Consider the following 22,549-nt stretch of genomic DNA (forward strand, 5'->3'; position numbering starts at 1 on the left):
TACCCAGCATTTGTTTAGATTCAAATAATAGATTAAACATACCAATCCATTTTAAAATAGGCCATGCTGTAGGGAATCTGATTAAAAAAGAATATGCTGCAAGTTGCATTGTTTAATTTGATCATGTATTACCATTAAGGGGCTTCCCAGGTGGTGCTAGTGGTAAAGAACCCACCTGCCAATGTACGAGACATAAGAGACGTGGGTTTGATACCTGGAAGGAAGGGGAAGGAAGATCCCCTGAAGGAGGGCATGGCAACCCACTCCAGTATTCTTGCCTGGAGAGTCCCATGGACAGAGGAGCCTGGCAGGCTGCAGCCCATGGGGTCACAAAGAGTCGGACACAACTAAGTGAAGCGACTTAGCACACATACACCCATTACCATTAAAGCTGAATTTCATCTTTTTATTTGAACTTTATTTGTTGTGACTATATTTTATATTAGAACGTTTTATCATACGTCTAGTTATATTTATTTTTCTGTTCATATTTAAGACAGGAGAACTCCAAAGCTGAATAGAAACTCAGCACAAGGTCGTTACTGCAGGGTCATTTAGCTGGGCCTTTCATTGGGAAGATTGGGGTGGAGTTGCTGTCTTCCATAGGTCAAGAATTGTGTCACTGATTATAAGATATCTGAGTCATAAACTAAAGAAATTATTCAGTTCTCTAAGCAATTAAAATACCATAAAGAGATGAATAAACCATGTTATTAAAGCTTGATGTCATGAATTACTACTTTTCCATCTACTAATTTGTTTAGTTTTATTTTTTGAGGCTATTAGAGGTAAGATGACATGTCCCACGTATTGCCAGGGCCCGAGGCAAGGCCACTGTTGGATCAGTAGTTCTCAAAATGTGGTCTTCTGAACATTTGTGTTAGCATCTTGTTAGAATAGCAAGTTCTCAGCCCCACTCCAAAGCTACTGAGTCAGAAATTCTAGGGTGTGGCTTACTATCTGTATTTGAACAGTCTTTCCAGATGATTCTGAGACACATCGGAGTTTGAGAACCACCCTGTTAAATGAATGGCACGGAGGCCAATAGGGTTGGGACCAAGTGAGAGAAGGGGGAAATCACAGGATGCGAGATCACCTGGTGGGTCATTGTGGGGACTTTGGCTATTGTGTGAATGGGAGGCCTTTGGAAGATTTTGAGCAGTTGAGTGGTGTGATCTGATAGATATTTTTAACAGATTATTTTGACTTGTGTTGCGACAGAGCAGTAGGAAGCCAAGAATTAAAGCAGGGAGACAAGTTGAGAGTCCATTGCAATAATACTGCAGACTAGAAATGAGGTTGGCTTGGATCAGGGTGAGTGCAAGCAGAGGATGTAGTGAGACAGTTGGAGTCCAAAACTCATTTTCTAGGGGGAGTTGACAGAATTGGCTGATGGATTAGCTAAATTAAAGACTTGAAATATTCTCTAAATTTGAGAGGGGTAAGAATAGCCAAATTAGAAGAGAGAAAAGTAGTCACTTGTGGCATCAAGCTTAGATGACATGGCTGACATGACTAGAAGATATTCATCTAGCTTGTGATATTTTAATTGCTTAGAGAACCTGACTTCAGGTTTTCTAGGTAGAATACTGCCATTCTGGTAGAGTACTGGAGAATCTTTATCAACTTGTAGTCCAGCTCCAAAGCTCTGTGTGTGTGTGTTAGTCCCTCAGTTGTGTCTGACTCTTTGTGACCCCATGGACTATAGCCCACCAGGCTCCTCTGTCCATGAAATTCTTCAGACAAGAATACTGGAGTGGGTTGCCATGGTCTTCTCCAGGGGATCCTCCCAACCCAGGGATCGAACCTGGGTCTCCTGCATTGCAGGAGGATTGTTTTACCATCTGAGCCACCAGGGAAGCCCTATTTGCTGTTAAAGCAGTTCTAAGTTAATCACTTCTTAACAACAAAACCCGCAAAGCCTCACCTTCTAGAGACTCTTCACTGACTGTTCTGAAACAGCCTACCTGAAATTTTTATTACGCTTGACTTTGAGACCCCACACTGTGCTACCCTCTCACCTCTTTCGCCGCTTCTTCTTCTTTGCTCATTCTCTGCATGTGAGATTTTCTTGAAGTTTCAGTACCTTGTCTTCCATGTTCTCCATCAATAATTGTAGTCCACCACCGCTAACACATTACTGATTCTCAGATTTGCATCTCCAGTCTCTGCTGACTCCCAAGCTGAAATTTTCAACTATCTGCACCACTCACTGCAGTGTAGTTTCAAAGCTAAACTCATCGTCTTCTCTTGCTCTAACAAGTAAGACAGCTTTCTGTCTGTCTTGTCGGTTTATTTTCGTTACAATCACTTACCCTCCCTCTATCTAGTTATTGACTAGTCTGTCAGTTCCACCTATGAAATCCTCATCATTTTCTCTTATGCCTGACCTGTCACCACCTTAATTTGGTTGCCTGTTTATAATTGGGATGCTGTAGCAGACTGCTGACTGAACTCCCTGGTTCCAGGAAGAAGGTTGGACGAATATAATTTTTTTTAACTTAAAACAAGCACTATTTGAAAGTCACCTCTTCCATCTGTGGTCAAAATATAATTCTTCTATACATTTTATAATTTTTCAATGATCTATTTGTTTTCATTTGTGAAAGTAGGAGTAAAAATCATTATAGCTGTAGAAGGCTAGTCCATGATTACTTTAATCTTTTGCTCCATGAAATAGTCTTTTCTCATTTTTATGATTGTCTGCAATAGAAATAGGTTAAATGAACTTATAGGATTTTAAGAAAGGTCTATAAAGGTAGAGAATTTAAAACACAAGATATCAGATACAGCCTGCTCACCCCATCTGTTGAAGGTCAGTTGTATATAAAATTTGTTGTTTTATAAAGCTAAAGATTCAATGTTCACAGATAAAAAAGATATTCCAATCAAATAGATTTCCTGTTTCAACAAGGGAGATTTCATAACAGTGAATCCAAATCGACTTTATCTCACCCTCCTTACTTTAGTCAAAATTTATCTCTAAAGGTATAATGATTAACTTGAAAATTTTTTCCTAGATTTTTATCTTTTCAACAGTAGATATATGTTAGAGTAGATATTTTTATAAATATGTAACAGTAGTCTATAATTGAAAAATAAACCAAATACAGTGATTCTATAAATTGCTGAGTTTAAGTTCTGTTATCTGAGGTCTAAAATTTTCCGATTCTGAATGCTAAAGAGTCAGGAATGATATTCACTGTCCTAATGATAATAGGATTTTTTTTTTTAAGCTTTTAAAACTATTTTCTGGGAGCAAATTGCTATTTTTGTTGCCTCAAACCTTGGTTCTCTGAAGTTATGTTGAAACATTCTACCTTTTAAATTCATTAATTGAAAAAATATTTTTGAGCCTTTTCTATATGCCAAGCAGTGCCCTGTGTGCTAGGGAATCTGTAATAAACAAACTGGAAATTTTTCCTGCCTTCTTTGAGCTTACATTCCAATGGAGGCATATGAAGTTGGAAAAAACCTCTTTCCATAATAATTTTACATTAGACTTTCCATTCAAACTATAAAACTTCTAAATTAAAAAAAGAAAGTCCCCAATAATGACATTAATAACTCTGATATAATGTAGGTACTGTTACAGTCTCACTATTTTTTCCTAAGTTTGGCATAATTCTAAATTTTTGAATTTATTGTCATAAATTTGTGTTATATATTTGTGTTATTGTCATACCCTCACTGTTAGATACAAGTAAGAGTGCAAATTCCTATTATTAATAGTTCTTAATTTTAAGATATGTTTCTTAAGTTATAACTACTAACCCATAGTCATAATTTTGTGGAGTGGAACTGCTTAAGTTTAATCAAGAACTGTTTTAATCAACTAGATTTTTAAGCTCTCTCCTCTTCTTTATTGCTTTTTTGAGATATAATCAATCTACAAGAAACCAGACAAATTCAGTCTTCAGTTTGATGAGTTTCAATACATAGTATGTACCTGTGAAACCATCATCACAATCAGGATTATAAGCATATGCTTCACCCCTGACAATTCAGCAAGATATTAGGGTGTGTGTGTATTTTAGCATATTAAGTTTTATTATCAAATATTTCAAGCATGTAACATTCTAATAGTGTTCCCAATTCAGTTGTGAACCTTCTCAGAGAAAAACAGTTATAAAATCAGGATAATAGATTATTTGTAGATTATTGAAAGCCTATAAAACCAACTAGAAACTAGAGTTTACCCTTCAGTTCAGTCCAGTTCAGTCTCTCAGTCGTGTTCGACTCTTTGCGACCCCATGAACCACAGTACACCAGGCCTCCCTGTCCAACACCAACTCCCGGAGTTCACCCAAACCCATGTCCATTGAGTCGGTGATGACATCCAACAATCTCATCCTCTGTCGTCCCCTTCTCCTCCTGCCCTCAATCTTTCCCAGCATCAGGGTCTTTTCAAATGAGTCAGCTCTCTGCATCAGGTGGCCAAAGTATGGATTTTGAGCTTCAACATCAGTCCCTCCAATGAACACCCAGGACTAATCTCCTTTAGGATGGACTGGTTGGATCTCCTTGCAGTTCAAGGGACTCTCAAGAGTCTTCTCCAACACCACAGTTCAAAAGCATCAATTCTTCAGCATTCAGCTTTCTTTATAGTCCAACTCTCACATCCATACATGACCACTGGAAAAACCATAGCCTTGACTAGACGGACCTTTGTTAGCAAAGTAATGTCTCTGCTTTTGAATATGCTGTCTAGGTTGGTCATGACTTTCCTTCCAAGGAGCAAGTGTCTTTTTTAATTTCATGGCTGCAATCATCATCCACAGTGATTTTGGAGCCCATAAAAATAAAATCAGCCACTGTTCCCACTGTTTCCCCATCTATTTGCCAAGAAGTGATGGGACTGGATGCCATGATCTTAGTTTTCTGAATGTTGAGCTTTAAGCCAACTTTTTCACTCTCTTCTTTCACTTTCATCAAAAGGCTCTTTAGTTCTTCTTCACTTTCTGCCATAAGGGTGGTGTCATCTGCATATCTGACGTTATTGATATTTCTCCCAGCAATCTTGATTCCAGCTTGTGCTTCTTCCAGCCCAGAGCTTCTAATGATGTAGTCTGCATATAAGTTAAATAAGCAGGGTGACAATATGCAGCCTTGACATACTCCTTTTCCTATTTGGAACCAGTCTGTTGTTCCATGTCCAGTTCGAACTGTTGCTTCCTGACCTGCATACAGGTTTCTCAAGAGGCAGGTCAGGTGGTCTGGTATTCCCATCTCTTTCAGAATTGTCCACAGTTTATTGTGATCCACACAGTCAAAGGCTTTGGCATAGTCGATAAAGCAGAAAGAGATGTTTTTCTGGAACTCTCTTGCTTTTTTGATGATTCAGCAGATGTTGGCAATTTGATCTCTGGTTCCTCTGCCTTTTCTAAAACCAGCTTGAACATCAGGAAGTTCACAGTTCACGTATTGCTGAAGCCTGGCTTGGAGAATTTTGAGCATTACTTTACTAGCATGAGAGATGAGTGCAATTGTGCAGTTGTTCGAGCATTCTTTGGCATTACCTTTCTTTGGGATTGGAATGAAAACTGACCTTTTCCAGTCCTGTGGCCACTGCTGAGTTTTCCAAATTTGCTGACATATTGAGGCAGCACTTTCACAGCATCATCTTTCAAGATTTGAAAGAGCTCAACTGGCATTCCATCACCTCCACTAGCTTTTTCCTAGTGATGCTTCCTAAGGCCCACCTGAGGTCACATTCCAGGATGTCTGGCTCTAGGTCAGTGATCACACCTTTGTGATTATCTGGGTCGTGAAGATCTTTTTTGTACAGTTCTTTCTTCTGTGTATTCTTGTCACCTCTTCTTAATATCTTCTGCTTCTGTTAGGTCCCTACCATTTCTGTCCTTTATTGAGCCCATCTTTGCATGAAATGTTCCCTTGGTATCTCCCTTAAGAGACCATTAACTGCAGTGGGTAAGAATGGCAAAATTTGTGGCTTCTTTTTCTTGATGGAATTCCCCAATCTCATGTGGTAGAAAACCCATAGTCTTCCCAACTTGAGGTGGCAAAGTTCAAGGAGTCTGGCAAAAGAAAAAAAAGAACAAAAGCAGGCAAAAATGTGAAGCATCCTGTACTTGAAAGACAAATACACTGGCTAAAATTTGAATTTTTGCATTTTTTGACTAAGTGCCTTCTGTTATTATGCATACCCATAGTGGCAGAAAATTGAAGTTTTGGTGGCATGAATGATCAGATAACAGAGCTTTAAGGTGACAGAGCAGGTAGAAATTTATGGGGAAATCCCAGCCACAAGAGAACTGCAAAGAGGATAAGCCCCAAAATCTGAGCATTAATTCTGTCCAAATCTTTGGCTGACCATTAAACTACATAGGTGAGGAGAGAGCCTCCCCAAAAGCTGAGCTGAAAAGCAGTATTTGGTAGCTGAAAGAACCAAGCAGAGATATGAACTGCTGCACCTTGTGGGAGAGACAGTGGTTTGCAGTTTGAGTCTAGACCAATAACTGCCTATTAGAAGGAAAATCCAGTTATCCTCAGCAGAACATAACATTATCCAGAGTTATTATAACACATTATTATACCGTCTAGTTTTTGACTGAAATCACTAGTGGAAAGGAACCAAACCCAAAAGTGTGATTCATATTCAGTCAACAGGAAGTGACTCAAAGTGGGCCCAGATGTTGGATTTAACAAAATCTTCCAAAGCAGCTAATATAAATGTGTTCAAAGAACTAAAGGAAAAAATGTTCAAAGAATTAAACAAATGTGTCTTAATGAGTGAATGTATCAGATTGGTGAGAGCAGAAGAAAGAATTCATGAACTTGAAGATAAATCAGTAGAAATTATTCAATCGGAAAAAATAAGAGGAAAGGTTGAAGACATCATAAATTGAGTCTTGGATATCTGACTGTATAATGATGTTAAACGTTGTTGTCATTGTTCAGTTGCTCAGTCATGTCTGACTCTTTGCGACCCCATGAACTGCAGCATGCCAAGCTTCCCTGTCCTTCACCATCTCCCAGAGCTTGCTCAAACTCATGTCCCTTAAGTCGATGAGGCCATCCATCCATCTCGTCCTCTGTCGTCCCCTTCTCCTCCCGCCTTCAATCTTTCCCAGCATCAGGGTCTTTTCCAATGAGTCAGTTCTTTGCATCAGGTGGCCAAAGTATTAGAGTTTCAGCTTCAGCATCAGTCCTTCCAATGAATATTCAAGGTTGATTTCCTTTAGGATTGACTGGTTTGATCTTACAATCCACAGGATTCTCAAGAGTCTTCTCTAACACCACAGTTCAGAAGCATCAATTCTTTGGTGCTCAGCCTTCTTTGTGATGCAGCTCACATCCATACATGACTACTGGGAAAACCATAGCTTTGACTAGACAGACCTTTCTTGGCAAAGTAATATCCCTGCTTTTTAATATGCTGTCTAGGTTTGTCATAGCTTTTCTTCCAAGGAGCAAGCGTCTTTTAATTTCATGGCTGCAGTCACCATCTGCAGTGATTTTGGAGCCCAAGAAAATAAAATCTGTCACTGTTTTCATTGTTTCCCCATCTATTTGCCATGGAATGATGATACCAGATGCCATGATCTTTGTTTTTTGGAATGTTGAGTTTTAAACCAGCTTTTTCACTCTCCTCTTTCACCTTCATCAAGAGGCTCTTTAGTTCCTCTTAGCTTTCTGCCATTAGGATGGTGTCTTTTGCACATCTGAGGTTATTGATATTTCTCCCAGCAATCTTGATTCCAGCTTGTGCTTCATCCAGCCTGGCATTCCACATGATGTATTCTGCATATAAGTTAAATAAGCAGGGTGACAATATACAGCCTTGATGTACTCCTTTCCCAGTTTGGAAGCAGTCCGTTGTTTCATGTCAATTTCTAATTGTTCCTTCTTGACCTGCATACAGGTTTCTCAGGAGGCAGGTGAGATGGTCTGGTATTCCTGTCTCTTTAAGAATTTTCCACAGTTTTCCACAGTTTGTGCTCCACATAGTCAAAGGCTTTAGTGTAGTCAATGAGGCAGTAGTGGATGTTTTTCTGGAATTTTCTTGCTTTTTCCATGATCCAACAGATGTTGGCAATTTGAGCTCTGGTTCCTGTGCCTTTTCTAAATCCAGCTTGAATATCTGGAAGTTCTTGGTTCACCTACTATTGAAGCCTAGCTTGGAGAATTTTGAGCATTACTTTGTTAGCATGTGAAATGAGTTCAGTTGTGTGGTTTGAACATTCTTTGGCACTGCCTTTCTTTGGGATTGGAATGAAAGCTGACCTTTTCCAGTTCTGTTGCCACTGCTGAGTTTTCCAAATTTGCTGGTATATTGAGCACAGCACTTTCATAGCATCATCTTTTAGAATTTGAAATAACTCAGCTGGAATTCCATCACCTTCAGTAGCTTTGCTCATAGTGATGCTTCCTAATGCCCACTTGACTTCACATTCTAGGATGTCTGGCTCTAGGTGAGTGATCACACCATCATGGTTATCTGAGTCATTAAGATCTCTTTTGTTAAACATATGTGTGATATATTCGTATACTACATATGGTAAAAGTTTTAATACTTGACCAAACCAGGTAGTGGGAATATAAATGTTATTGAAGAGCATAAAAGCAATTGCTGGTGCATGAAATTATTTTTATAAAAGTTAAATTCATTGAAGTATAGTTTATATTCAATAATATATGTACATATTAACTATATAATTTGATGAGTTTTGACAAATATATTAAATGTGTATCTACCACCATCAACAAGGTACAGAACATTTTTCTCACCCTGATGCGCTTTTGCTGTTAATTCAGCTGCCAGGTAATCCCTCTGACCTCAAGTAATCTCTACTCTTTCAGTTACTTTTTTAGAATTTCATATAAATAGAATCATAATTTTTCTCTTTGTTTATTCATATTCTTTTCCATTATGGTTTATTATAGGATATTGAATATAGTTCTCTTGTTGTTTATCCATTCTATATGTAATAGTTTGTAACTGTTAGTTCCAATCTCCAAATCCATCCGCCACCCTGTACTCCTTTCCCCTTGGCAACTGCAAGTCTGTTCTCTAGGTCTATGAGTCTCTGTTTCGTAGATATGTTCATTTGTATTGTATTTTGGATTCAACATATAAGTGGTATTCTAGTATTTATCTTTCTCTGACTTACTTCACTTAGTATGATAATCTCCAGTTGCATCCTTGCTGCTGCAAATGGCATTAGTTCATTCTTTTTCATGGCTGAGTAGTGTTCCATTAGATCTTCTTTATCCATTCATCTGTCAATAGACGTATATTTAGGTTGTTTCCCTGTCTTGGCTATTGTGAATAGTGCTGCTATAAACATAATGGTGCAGGTATCTTTTCAAATTATGATTTTTCCTGGATATATGCTCAGGAATGGGATTGCTAGATCATATGGTAAGTATATTTAGTTTTTTGAGGTACCTCCATGCTATTCTCCATAGTGACTGTACCAGTTTACATTCTCACCAACAGTGTAAGAGGGTTCCCTTTTCTCCACACCCTCTCCAGCATTTGTTATTGGTTGACTTTGTAGTGATGGCCATTCTGACCAGTGTGAGAACTCTCACCTCCCGATCTTTTCCTATGCTCAGTTGCTCAGTCATGTCTTAGCAGCTACATGGACTGTAGCCCACCAGGCTCCTCTGTGTATGGAAGAATACTGGAGTGGGGTGCCATTTCCTACTCCAGAGTATCTTTCCATCCCAAGGATCGAACTTGTGTCTCTTACATCCCCTGTATTGGCAGGTGGGTTATATCACTATCGTCACCTGGGAAGTCCACCCTTAACTTTAGTTTTCACTGGGATCCAGTCAACAATCTTTGATCTTAGAGGAGGAGTTTAAAAGTTTTTCTTTTGTTTCTTGTCCATTTTACCTACTTAAGAGTTCTGGAATCCCCAGAGTGGGGTTAAGCCGAGGAGGTCATGCTCTTTGGCCTAACTGTTGCCGCAAATAATTGCTAGTCATATATCTCAGGGTAAATTTTTCTAGCCCCTTAAATATATATATTTTAAAACTGGGGTATAGAAAAGACTTGTTTGGCTTTTAATATTAGGGACTAGTGGGAGGGGTCCCTTTTGGCCCATTTAACCTGAGGGTAGTATAATAAGGGGCTTCCCCAGTGGCTCAGCAGTAAAGAATCTACCTGCAATGCAGGAGATGCAGGAAGACGTGGGTTCGATCCCTGGGTTGGGAAGATCCCCTGGAGCAGAGCATGGCCACCCACTCCAGTATTCTTGCCTGAAAAGTCCCATGGACAGCGGAGCCTGGTGGGCTACAATCCATAGGATCACCAAGAGTCAGATACAACTGAAGGGACTGAGCACAGCACAGCACAGTGTAGTAATATCAAATCTTGTTTTCATCACATAAGTGTCCATTTTATTTCTCCCATTTTAAATAACCATCTAAATATTTCTTAACTCCTTTTAAAATTTACCTTGTAGAAAGTAATAGCTAGACTTTCCTTACAAGTTTTTTGTTAACACTGATTACTCTAATACTCTTGTTAGCATCTGTAAGACCCATTGAGGGGAAGCAAAGAATATAAATGAAGCTTCTCAAACCAGTTTTTCTTATTTGTTTACTTATTTTGTTTTCCTAGACTGTAATGAATGTGTCTCCATTGATCATCAAGGGGTTCTGAAGTCTTGACATCTTGTACTTTTTCATGGAATCATTTTAGATTGCTTCCTATACCTGTAGACATCTTTCTAAAAGTATTACAAATAACATGAGTTTCCCTTATACCTGTTTCTTAAACACTAAACCTGAGATAGGTCCACTCTTTAAACATGGCTTATACTTTATAAGGCTTCTCTGGTGGCTCAGACAGTAAAGCGTCTGCCTGCAGTGTGGGAGCCCCGGGTTCAATCCTTAGGTTGGGAAGATCCCCTGGAGAAGGAAATGGCAACCCACTCCAGTACTCTTGCCTGGAAAATTCCATGGACTGAGGAGTCTGGTGGGCTACAGTCCATGGGGTCGCAAAGAGTCAGACGCGACGGAGCGACTTCACTTTCACTTCACTTATACTTTATTCACTAGAGCAGAGACTCAGAGCTACAAACACAAGTTTTATGAATAATTCAGACTTCTGGGCTTAGGAAGCAAATAATACAAGTAAAGAGAGCAAGAATAATTATTCTGAAACACTGAAAAATCTTAATATGTGCATTTGCTTGATACTTTGAGACAACAGTCAAGAGTAAAGTTAGAGAACAGAATCTGTTTTCCAGATTGAAACAGGGAATGTTGATGTGGCACTTAACCTGTTGGTTTGAAACCAGTGAGCTAACCTATGGTTTGTCCATGGTTAACTACCCATAAATAATTACCCTTATGTATCTTCTACTTTACCCATTCATCTGTCTTTGGTAACCAACCATATAATGAATAATTGAAACTTGGCTCAGTGAATTTTAATAATGATTGCTTATTGCTTTCCAAATGACTGCATTAGAAAAACTATCAGGTTTGGATATATGTTTTTTGAATCCTAAGTTGTTGAAAAGTATGATTTAGCTTACAGAGCAGTTGAATGTGTGAATAAAATATTAATTTTTGAAGAATATTCTTCCATTTAGCCAACAGATATATACCTTTTAATAGTGAGATACATTATCAACATTCATATGTGAACAATATGAATTTTTTATTGATAATTTTGACTCAGTTATGACTCAAATATAAATTATGTAATATGAATTATTTATTTACATCTGGTTTTTTGGTCAATGCATAAGTTTTATGATGTGGAATTAAATGCTAGCATCTCAAAATTATGTAATTATTTATGTTGGGCCTCAGTAGACAAAATTTAACATATTAGGATGATACTTGATGTTAGTTGTAAGATAACGGAGGGCAGGTGGACAATACTAACTAGTCCACTGGTTCTTTTGAGCTAGTGATTAAGTTAAAAAAATTTTTTTTCTAAACATCTCAGGCAAGCTAAATATGAGATGCAAGACTTCTAGTGAATTTAGAATTATAGTTAATATGCAGTATAAGGTCATCAAATATACTAAAGGATTGTTTTTGGCTTTAATATTTAATATGCTATTTAAGCAGAATAGAGGGCATATAGCTTACTCAGTGATACATGAAAATACTCATTTTAACAGGTAAACATTGGGAAGATGGATTCACCCATTGAAAAGTGGAACCTAATAATTGGCAACTTGGCTTTAAAACAGGTAAGTGATATGTATATGGGTATACACACACATATATTTATGAACAAATGATAGAATAAATGGATAACTTCTGAAAGTTTTCTTTTCTAGAAACATCATATTTTTCTAAATATGGAAAATGTATAACATATAAAATATAGAGTAAATATAAAAAATATTTTCTCCCATATGTAATAGAGGCAGAATTTGAGTTAATATGTGTACAAATAAATATGTAGCACTTCATTGCTTAGATGCTATTTTTCTTTGACTTTTTAAAAGTAAATCTTCTAATTAAACTTTGCTCATTTTTATATGATAGGATGTGTAAGCTGGATTTTCCTTAATTTGTTAATATTATCAGTGTTAATACAAATGAGCACATTAAATTGTCAATTATATATAGATTATCTACAGGTCTTTCTAATCTCAGGGGACTATCTCTTTCTCTCCCACTACCTGCTGCTATCCCCAAGACACAAGACTGCAGCTCCCAGCACCTCTTTAGCAAATCTGAGTTTATAAAGTGCTCGCTAATTAAAAAAAAATTTTTTTTTTAATTTGGCTGCGCTGTGCAACATGTGGGTTCTTAGTTCCCCTGCTAGGGAATCAAACCTATGCCCCCTGCATTGGAAGTACAGAGTTTTAACCACTAGACCATTGGAGAAGTCTGGCTCAACTAATTTTAATGTTAGGTCAACTCAGACGTAATGTTGAGAACATGGTTGCAGAAAAGAAATTTCATGTTATGTTCAAAGACAAAGAAAGAAAGGCAATTTTGGGATATAGGCTTTTAAAAGTTATCTGTGTTTCTAAGATCACAGGGTTAGAAACAAGAAAATTTGAAATCTAGTCTCAGCTCTAGCAATCACCAGCTATATAATGTTTGTTAATTTAGCCTTTCTTCTATGTTTCATTTTCCTCTTCATTTCCATAGTGTTGCACTAGAGATACCCAAGATCCTTTTCAGCTTGAAACTGTAGGAATCTATGCTGGAGTAATAACCAATATATCCAACAACCAGTAGGCTACTTATAAATTAATAAATGAAAATTTGAAAATATATCCTATTTTATTCTTTAAATACTGTAAACTCTTACTGAGTAATATGAGTTAGACTATAAATTATTCTAATAATTTTCCACCTCTGCTTTTGTTTTTTTTTTGTTTTTTTATTTATTTTTTTAATTTTATTTTATTTTTAAACTTTACATAATTGTATTAGTTTTGCCAAATAAAGCGCTCATCCTTTTTAAAAGGTTTTTATTTATTTATGGCTGTGGTGGGTCCTCATTGCTGGGTGGGCTTTCTTTATTTACAGCAAGCGGGGGCTCCTCTCTAGTTGTAGTGCATGGGCTTTGCATTGCAGTGGCTTCTTTTGTTGCAGAGCACAGGCTCTAGGTGTGCAGACGTCAGTAGTCGTGACTCATGGGCTTAGTCGCTCGTCAGCATGTGGGATCTTCCCAGACCAGGGATGGAGCCCCTGTCCCCTGCATTGGCAGGCAGATTCTTAACCACTGGACCACCAGGGAAGTCCCCATTTCTGCTTTTAACTTTTCCTTTCACTCTTAGTCTCCGCCCTTCCCTTGCCATCCTCTCTTTCCATAACTGTTGGTCAGGATGAGAGCTAGAGATGGCTGGGGTTTCACTGATCCTATCATAATAGGTGCCACAGCCTGAAGTCTGTGTCTGTGTCTCACTCCACCAAGGATGCATGAGAAACGGGGAACCCCACACAGGCTCATCAGGACCCAGTTGGTATAAGCCAGTGAGGCAGCAACTGGTTGGAGTCTAGTTACCTGTAGACAAAAGCAGAGGGGAGAAGAAAATAAGGTCAGGTGGGGGGTGACAGTGGTGCCGTCTCTGAAGCTTTATCTGCTGCAGCTTGTGAGGGAGTAGACGGCTGGCTGGGGGAGTAGGGCGGGCTGGCAGAGCTCCTCTGACTTGAGGCTGGCTGTGGAGGGGATGGGTGGGGAGGGATGAGAAGGACAGAGGCACCTCCTGCTGGCATTAGCTGGCGTGCGTGTTCTTCTGACTATTAAATGGGATCCCAAGCAGATGACCATCACAGAATTTCTTCACAGTTGTACACAGTGGCCATCTCAACCTGTCCATAAATTGTCAAATAAGTAGGAATTTATTTACTTATTTTTGGGAACCCCAGAGTTCCCAATCTCATTGAAGAGTCATTCCCTCGCCAGGATAGATGTATCCTGTGTTCACGTCTATTTAGGCCTGTGCCTCCTGTTAACCTCCACAGCTCCTCCTTAACCTGGAGTTTGCTCTTCTCTTGGGTACAATTGGGTCTTTCCTTTGCAGGTTTACACAATAGGACTTCTTTATCTCAGCTGTGTGTGTGTTACAATGTCTTCCATAGGCTCCCTAGTTCTGTATTTCATTTCCAAGAAACAAAAACTCTGCATTTTATTTCCAAGAAAAACCTTGGAGTCACAGTATTAGACTTTAAGTTATTAATTTTATCGCTTGTACATATATTATTTACTAACCAGGATCAGGAATGCAGGTCAGGAAGCAACAGTTAGAACTGTACATGGAACAACAGACTGGTTCCAGATAGGAAAAGGAGTACATCAAGGCTGCATATTGTCATCCTGCTTATTTAACTTATATGCAGAGTACATCACGAGAAACGCTGGACTGGAAGAAACACAAGCTGGAATCGAGATTGCCGGGAGAAATATCAATAACCTCAGATATACAGATGACACCACCCTTATGGCAGAAAGTGAAGAGGAACTAAAAAGCCTCTTGATGAAGGTGAAAGTGGAGAGTGAAAAAGTTGGCTTAAAGCTCAACATTCAGAAAACAAAGATCATGGCATCCGGTCCCATCACTTCATGGGAAATAGATGGGAAAACAGTAGAAACAGTGTCAGACTTTATTTTTTTGGGCTCCAAAATCACTGCAGATGGTGACTGCAGCCATGAAATTAAAAGACGCTTACTCCTTGGAAGGAAAGTTATGACCAACCTAGATAGCATATTGAAAAGCAGAGACATTACTTTGCCAACAAAGGTCCATCTAGTCAAGGCTATGGTTTTTCCTGTGGTCATGTATGGATGTGAGAGTTGGACTGTGAAGAAGGCTGAGCGCTGAAGAATTGGTGCTTTTGAACTGTGGTGTTGGAGAAGACTCTTGAGAGTCCCTTGGACTGCGAGGAGATCCAACCAGTCCATTCTGAAGGAGATCAGCCCTGGGATTTCTTTGGAAGGAATGATGCTAAAGCTGAAACTCCAGTACTTTGGCTACCTCATGCGAAGAGTTGACTCATTGGAAAAGACTCTGATGCTGGGAGGGATTGGGGGCAAGAGGAGAAGGGGACGACAGAGGATGAGATGGCTGGATGGCATCACTGACTCGATGGATGTGAGTCTGAGTGAACTCTAGGAGTTGGTGATGGACAGGGAGGCCTGGCGTGCTGCATGGGGTCGCGAAGAGTCAGACACGACTGAGCAACTGAACTGAACTGAACCAGGATCAGACATTACTTTGTCCACAAAGGTCTGTCTAGTCAAGGCTATGGTTTTTCCAGTAGTCATGTATGGATGTGAGGGTTGGACTATAAAGAAAGCTGAGCGCCGAAGAATTGATGCTTTTAAACTGTGGTGTTGGAGAAGACTCTTGAGAGTCCCTTGGACTGCAAGGAGATCCAGCCAGTCCATCCTAAAGCAGATCAGTCCTGGGTGTTCATTGGAAGGACTGATGTTGGAGCTGAAACTCCAATACTTTGGCCACCTGATGGGAAGAGCTGACTCATTTGAAAAGACCCTGATGCTGGGAAAGATTGAGGGCAGGAGGAGAAGGGGACGACAGAGGATGAGATGATTGGATGGCATCACCAACTCAATGGACATGGGTTTGGGTGGACTCTGGGAGTTGGAGATGGACAGGGAGGCCTGCCGTGCTGCAGTTCATGGGGTCACAAAGAATTGGATATGACTGAGCAACTGAACTGAACTGAACCAGGATCAGAATGCCGAAGTATCTTAACAACTGGTACTAGCATAGTGATGCTTGCAGCTCAGCACTAAATCTGCTGCAATGAAAGATCTGTGGCTAGAATCTAGACTATCTGAACTTGCTAGCCTGGCTTTTCCATTAATTTACTCTATGGAAAAATCAGAATACTTGGGTTTTTCATCTGGAGCCCTGGATTTCAGTACATGGATTAGCTTCAGAGAGTCTCTGAGCACACAGAAATTCTGCTCAAAATTTTGACTGCATTGGTGTTTTCATGAAGAGAAGAATCTATAAAACTTTCACCAGATTGTCAAAGGAGTCCATGACACAAACACAATAAGAATAAGTGAACTAGAGGTGCCTTTAGGGTTTCTTTTGGTTCTAGCATTTGTCTAATGTGATTCTAAGAGTTCACAGTGTGACTTTTTATAGTTGCTTTTGTTTTGTTTTGTTTTTTTTTTTTTTTTGAGGGTTGCTTTGTGCTTTCCACTTTCACTGTGGAAAGTACTTTATATATTCATGTAATTCATTTAAATACAAAATAAGCATTCCATGTTCAATATTACCATTTTTCAGATTCGGAGCTGAAGTTTTTAATAGCTGTTTGTGAGGTTATTTTTTAATGTCTGCCTCTCCCATTGACCAGGAGCTCTGTGAGAGCAGGGAATAAATTTGTTTTGACCACTGCGGTAGCCTAACACCAGGCATAGCACCTTGTATATAGTAGACCCTAAATTAATGCTTGTTGAATAACTTACCACAAGATTAAGTGTATAGCTAGGAATGAAACCCTTATCATTTGATTATAGAATTCAGTCTCCTGCCAATACTGCCTCAAGAGTCAGACTTAAGCTATGTGGATTGGGTACTTTTCAGTCTTAAGGTTGGTATTTTCTTAGATGATCTATGAATTTCACCACCAAAGTCACTTAAGATGCTTGTTAAAAATACATTCCTAAACCCCACTCCATGCCTACTGCTACCAGATCAGGGCATTTTGAGAACCCACTAGCTTAAGGAATAGTAAAACTAAAATGTAGTAGCTTCTTCAAAAGGTAAGGCAGCTCAGTAACCATATATAATACTTTCTTTTGACTCCTTATATGCCTATTGACATCATCAAATTAAAAAAAAAATGTGTTTTCTCAATGAATAATTCAGTTGGGTTTTATTAAATATTTTTTTAAGGTTCAAGCAACAGTAGTTGGCTTCCTAGCAGCTGTGGCAGCAATTATATTGGGCTGGATTCCAGAGGGAAAATACTATCTTGATCATTCCATACTTCTGTGCTCTAGCAGTGTAGCAACTGCCTTCATTGCATCGCTCCTGCAGGGTAAGTAAATTTCAGTGTCTGCTCTGCAATCTCTCCTTTCTAGTTATTCATTTTCCATGTTAGCTATTTTTCCTTAACTGATATTTTTTCATTATTTTAAAAAAACAGAGAAAAGTTATCTACAACTTTTCAAATAGCTTATTTCAGTTATATTTGTATGTATCACATGTAAACCTTAGCATACAGAGCAAGCTTCCTAAGGTTGTGTCCAGGCTTTAGGTCCCCTGGTACAGCTCCCAAACAAGACCAGGAAAATAGCCTAGAGATTTTATTTGTCTCTGTAAGTGAAATTAATTGAGAAGCTCCTTTCTGGAAATCATGCAGAAGATTTGCTAGCTTGTCATTTGAGTAACAAGTATTCCAGGAATTCTAGATTTCAAAAGCTGTCCCTCCGTTAAAATTTTTTGAAGTTTCAGGTTTCAAAAAAAATTCCTTTACTGTTTCTGTGGCAGTAGAAGTATAACCATATGCTTAACATAGCATATTGTTGGCTATAGAATGTTAAAGAGCCAGAAGGTTTTTTAGTTGGGATACCATTTTTATATTGATTTATTTATATGAACATCACACTAGAGAACTAGATTATGGAATCATAATCATAAAGACTTGTTAATTTTTATTTATAATTGCCATCATTTTATATCACCAGCAAGGTTAAAAATGGAATACTCTCATATCAGGTGATCTCATATAATGAAGGTAACTTTCGGGGCTAGATTCTGATCATTTGGTGGCTCAGACTGTAAAGAGTCTGCCTGCAATGCAGGAGACCCGGGTTTGATCCCTGGGTTGGGAAGATTCCCCTGGAGAAGGAAATGGCAACCCACTGCAGTATTCTTGCCTAGAAAATACTGGGTGGAGGAGCCTGGCAGGCTACAGTCCATGGAGTTGGAAAGAGTCAGACACAACTGAGTGACTTCACTTTCTTTCTTTTCTAATAATTCAGAAGCTCTTATTAAAATTAAGACCTGACTTCAAAAATATTTTCAAGCATTTTGTTTTAGTACTCAAATTATACCAAGGGTAGTATCTTGTCTTTATATAGAATTACTGGAATTGACTGATATTAACACGGGTAAAGCAGAGTGAAGTTATGCTTTTGGAAAATTGATTTCTGGTAAGAAAAAGTGTTAAAGCATTAACACTATTACTTTAGACTCAATTGCTTCTGTTTTCTATCTAGTTTCATTTAGAAAGAATTGTTTGAAAAATTTCAGACTAACAAGTATCTGTATTGCCTGGGATTTTTAAAACTTTATAATTCAGATTTAAAAAATATATGTCTACACCTTTATTTTGAATAATGTGTATTCCATTTTTATAGTAACTTGACCTTTATATATGTAGAGCAGATGGTATTGAACCACCTTTTGTAGGTGAGAAAACTGACTTAGGGAAGTAGGCTTGTATAATTTCATCAGCTTATTCACAGAAAAATCAGATTTAAAACCTGTTTCTTGTCTCCCAACTCTTTTCACTGGTCCATGATGGCAAAATAACTTGTTTTCAGCTGAAAAGTTAAATAGCATTCTGTCATAGGAGAACTTTCCACATTGATTTTTAAATGTACTAATTTTGAAAAAAATTTATATGATCACATCTTGAATGATTATTGTAATATACATTTAAATGTTTTTCCTGCTATTTTTTTTCCTATTTACAGTGATATTATGGGAAAGGTAGGTCCATAGATTGAAAAAGCCTCCAGAATATAATATGTGAGGCATTGAACCAAGACAAAATTTATACTTTTAATAATTTTGGCCTTACGGGTAGTAGGAGAAACACTGTTACAAGCTGTGTGACCTTAAGCAAGGATTTAATTTATGCTTAGCATGTAAATTAACTAATCTTAAATTTTCTCTGTACTGCATCCTCTTAATATGTTGGCATGAGAAAATCTGTCCAGTATGGTGTAGATATGATGTTACCATTTTTCTCCCATTTCTATATTCAAGAATATGAGGATTTAAATGTACAAGAACCCAGTCACATTTTCATCTTCTGTTGTTGTAGGTTTATAGACAGAAACTTTGGGGTTTAAGAATATCCTTTACAAAGACTGCTTCTTGTATTCTGACCTCCAGTGTTCAAAATTTAATTACTCTTCTCTTCCTAATACTTCAACACTTTTTAATAAAAAATGGGGCAAGCATTTCTGGCTACCTCTGTGTAAACAAATCTGGTTTTGTTGGCCTCCTTCTCAGTTGCTATATGTGTAAATATAACTCACCTTTCTTTGACATTTTCATACTTTATTTGAGGGTTAAAATAAAATTTCGGTTTGTACATATGAATACATTACATCTAAGACATGCATGTTACTAAATTGGAAACTTCAATGTTATTTTACAGTAGCCTTTCAGGTTTCTAAATGCAGCACTGAACTTCTCACATCTTTTGTGATCCCTACTTGGAATTTGTTGAAAGACACTTGACCAAAACATTCAAGTAAAATGTTTTGTTTGCTTTAGTCAGCTTATCTAAGCAGCCTAACGGGAACTGATGTGCTGTTTGTCTAGTGTGTGTACTTCAGTATTTAGGGGAATGGATTTTCTTTAAACCATAGCACAAAAAGTAATTAACTTTTTTTTTTTTCCTAGGAATAATAATGGTTGGGGTTATTGTTGGCTCAAAGAAGACCGGTATAAACCCTGATAATGTTGCTACACCCATTGCTGCTAGTTTTGGCGACCTTATAACTCTTGCCATATTAGCTTGGATAAGTCAGGGTTTGTACTCCTGTCTTGGTAAGTTGACCTGAAATTAAATACAATGCGTTATTCAGAGTCTCTTTAAATAAATATTGTTGCAGCAATATCATGACTCACGGTGGCCTTCATCTGTGTTGGAACTGTGGTTGAGGCTGATTAGAACAATCACTGCCACTTGCTGTACACCTACTGTATGTTAAGGTTCTCACATACTTCTTCTCTTCATAAAGAATCTAACACTCTAAAAGATAAGGAATATCATCTCTGATTTCAGATGAGAAAACTGAGGGTCATAGAGGTTATGTGTATTACCCACTGTTCGTAGGAAGATTGAATGCAAGTCTATCATAGTCTTTGAGTTCTCACCTCTGAATATGTAGCGCTGAGGCGTCAGCCCACAGGATTCTGAAACATGTTGCACTGTTGTCTCAGAGCATAAGGTTGTGCTTAAAATTTAGTGATTTCCCCTCATATCAGAAACCAGTGTGGCAATTAATAATAGCAGCTGAAAAATCACCATGAAAATTAGACTGAGTGTTGTGGGAATTTGAAGTTATCTTATATATGCAATTCCTGATAATAGTTATTGGGTATTTATAGAATCTAATGAATTGTTTTAATGCAAATTTATACTCCGGAGCTATTGTCAATGTAAATGTATATGATTTGTGAACATACATTTAGTGCTAAAAGTTGATTGTAGTTTCATTTTTTTAGATGCCCAATTTTTTAAAAAATTAAAGGAAAATATAAAACCACAGTAATACAAAGAGAGAGAAAGGTAGTTTATCAGCCAAGCCAGAAGCAAACATATATTCACATATCCTCATATATTTTCATGGATTCTAGACAGATTTATGGTATACTTTAGAATAAGTCTAAAAGTACATTTGGTTTGAAGAAGTCAGAACCTCAGATAAATGTTTTTGAACTAAAGAAAGAGCTTTAACCTAACCAAGGCAGTGATTTTCTTCTACCTTTGGAGATATCAAGAGAAGCTTCATTTAGTATATAAAATTACCTTACATTATTTAATGAGTGATATAAAAAGCAATACTCATTAAGACGATGTATATATTCAAGGAAAATTCTCTTTTGGAAGATAAGATGTGCCTACGTGTTGTAAGGTGGAAGACAATAAATGATCAAGCACCCAAATATAAGATCTTGTTCCCATAATAGATAAAGGTATAGTATTTGCACACTTGAGTACTCAAATTACTGTGAAGTAATTTGTAACACATTTCTCAGCTGCCTGCTAAATACCAGGGTGTCTCCCCAGTTAAAGCCATTGAAAAATGTTACTATAAATATGACAGTTGTTATAATGAAACAGACTAAATATTATGATATTTCATATGATAAATCGGTTTTTGAGGAAAATCTCACTTTTAAAATTTATTTCTAAAAATTATGCAAGTGGTAAACTCTCCTGACAAAAAACTTAATCAAAATGTGTTATTCTCTAAAAGTTTTAATATTTTGAGTGTTATAGACAATACAGTAGTGTCTAAGTCAGGAAATAAAAAGTGAAATATAATGATAATAGTATAGATCATAATTTTGAAAAATAGTTTTATTATCAAATACTGCTTAGACTTTTCCAGGCCTGTGTTCTGAAAGTTGACGCATCATAATTCAAGATGAATTCATTAAAACAATCTTTTATGCTTCGTCAGTATCATTTTGGTTCCTTAAAATGATATTGTTTTAATGGGCTGCTGATTGATTCCAGTTCATTTGAAGGTGTTTCTGAAGTCACTGTTTGCATTATGAGCACTAGGGGGCCTCGTAGCACCAGGAGTTGGAATCCTAGTACTGAGGATGTTCTGAACAGAGGTTAGAAATGGGCCCAGACAGTGGGGACACATGTACACCCGTGGCTGATGCATGTCAGTGTATGGCAAAACCCACCACAATATTGTAAAGTAACTAGCCTCCATTTAAAATAAATTAATTAAAAAAAAAATTCAAGATCCCCTCATGCTACCGAGTGGGATGCCTAGCTCTAGGAAACAAAGGTTTAATTCCTGAACTATTATATATTGGAAACACTTAGCAGTCTTTAGAGATAAAAAGAGGATTTCATGGCAACCATAGGCTTTGGTTGTAAATAGAGGCCATGAATTGTGTGGCTCTGAAAGAACCGAACACCGAGAAGTCTCACTTAACTCCCCACTTAAGAGTTTTGGATATTCGGAAATGACTTTGACTAGCTCCCCTGGTGTCCTGTGGGCTTCGGCATGTGTATGAAGGCTCACTCCACAGTCATTCAATGCGCTACCTTTCTTTCACTCCCAATAAAATGTGCTGATTTCTGATGCCTGAAGTAAATATGGAATTTCCCCCCTTCCCGC

General features: G+C 37.8%; 2 protein-coding genes across 12 annotated transcripts in view; one reads left to right on the plus strand and one right to left on the minus strand.

The window, feature by feature from the left end:
- The window catches only part of NOPCHAP1 (NOP protein chaperone 1), a 256,395-nt gene that overhangs the window by 100,002 nt on the left and 133,844 nt on the right, over positions 1-22,549 (minus strand). The gene's annotated exons all lie outside the window — the stretch shown is intronic.
- The window catches only part of SLC41A2 (solute carrier family 41 member 2), a 151,882-nt gene that overhangs the window by 73,205 nt on the left and 56,128 nt on the right, over positions 1-22,549 (plus strand). For all 11 annotated transcript variants that reach the window (XM_055574903.1, XM_055574905.1, XM_055574912.1 and 8 more), the window contains 3 exons: positions 12,114-12,185; positions 17,334-17,478; positions 20,082-20,228. In XM_055574903.1, the coding sequence (XP_055430878.1) occupies positions 12,114-12,185; positions 17,334-17,478; positions 20,082-20,228 (364 nt within the window). The remainder of the gene's footprint in view (positions 1-12,113; positions 12,186-17,333; positions 17,479-20,081; positions 20,229-22,549) is intronic.

This window comes from Bubalus kerabau, chromosome 1, assembly GCF_029407905.1.
Source record: "Bubalus kerabau isolate K-KA32 ecotype Philippines breed swamp buffalo chromosome 1, PCC_UOA_SB_1v2, whole genome shotgun sequence".
NCBI classification, from domain to species: domain Eukaryota; kingdom Metazoa; phylum Chordata; class Mammalia; order Artiodactyla; family Bovidae; genus Bubalus; species Bubalus kerabau.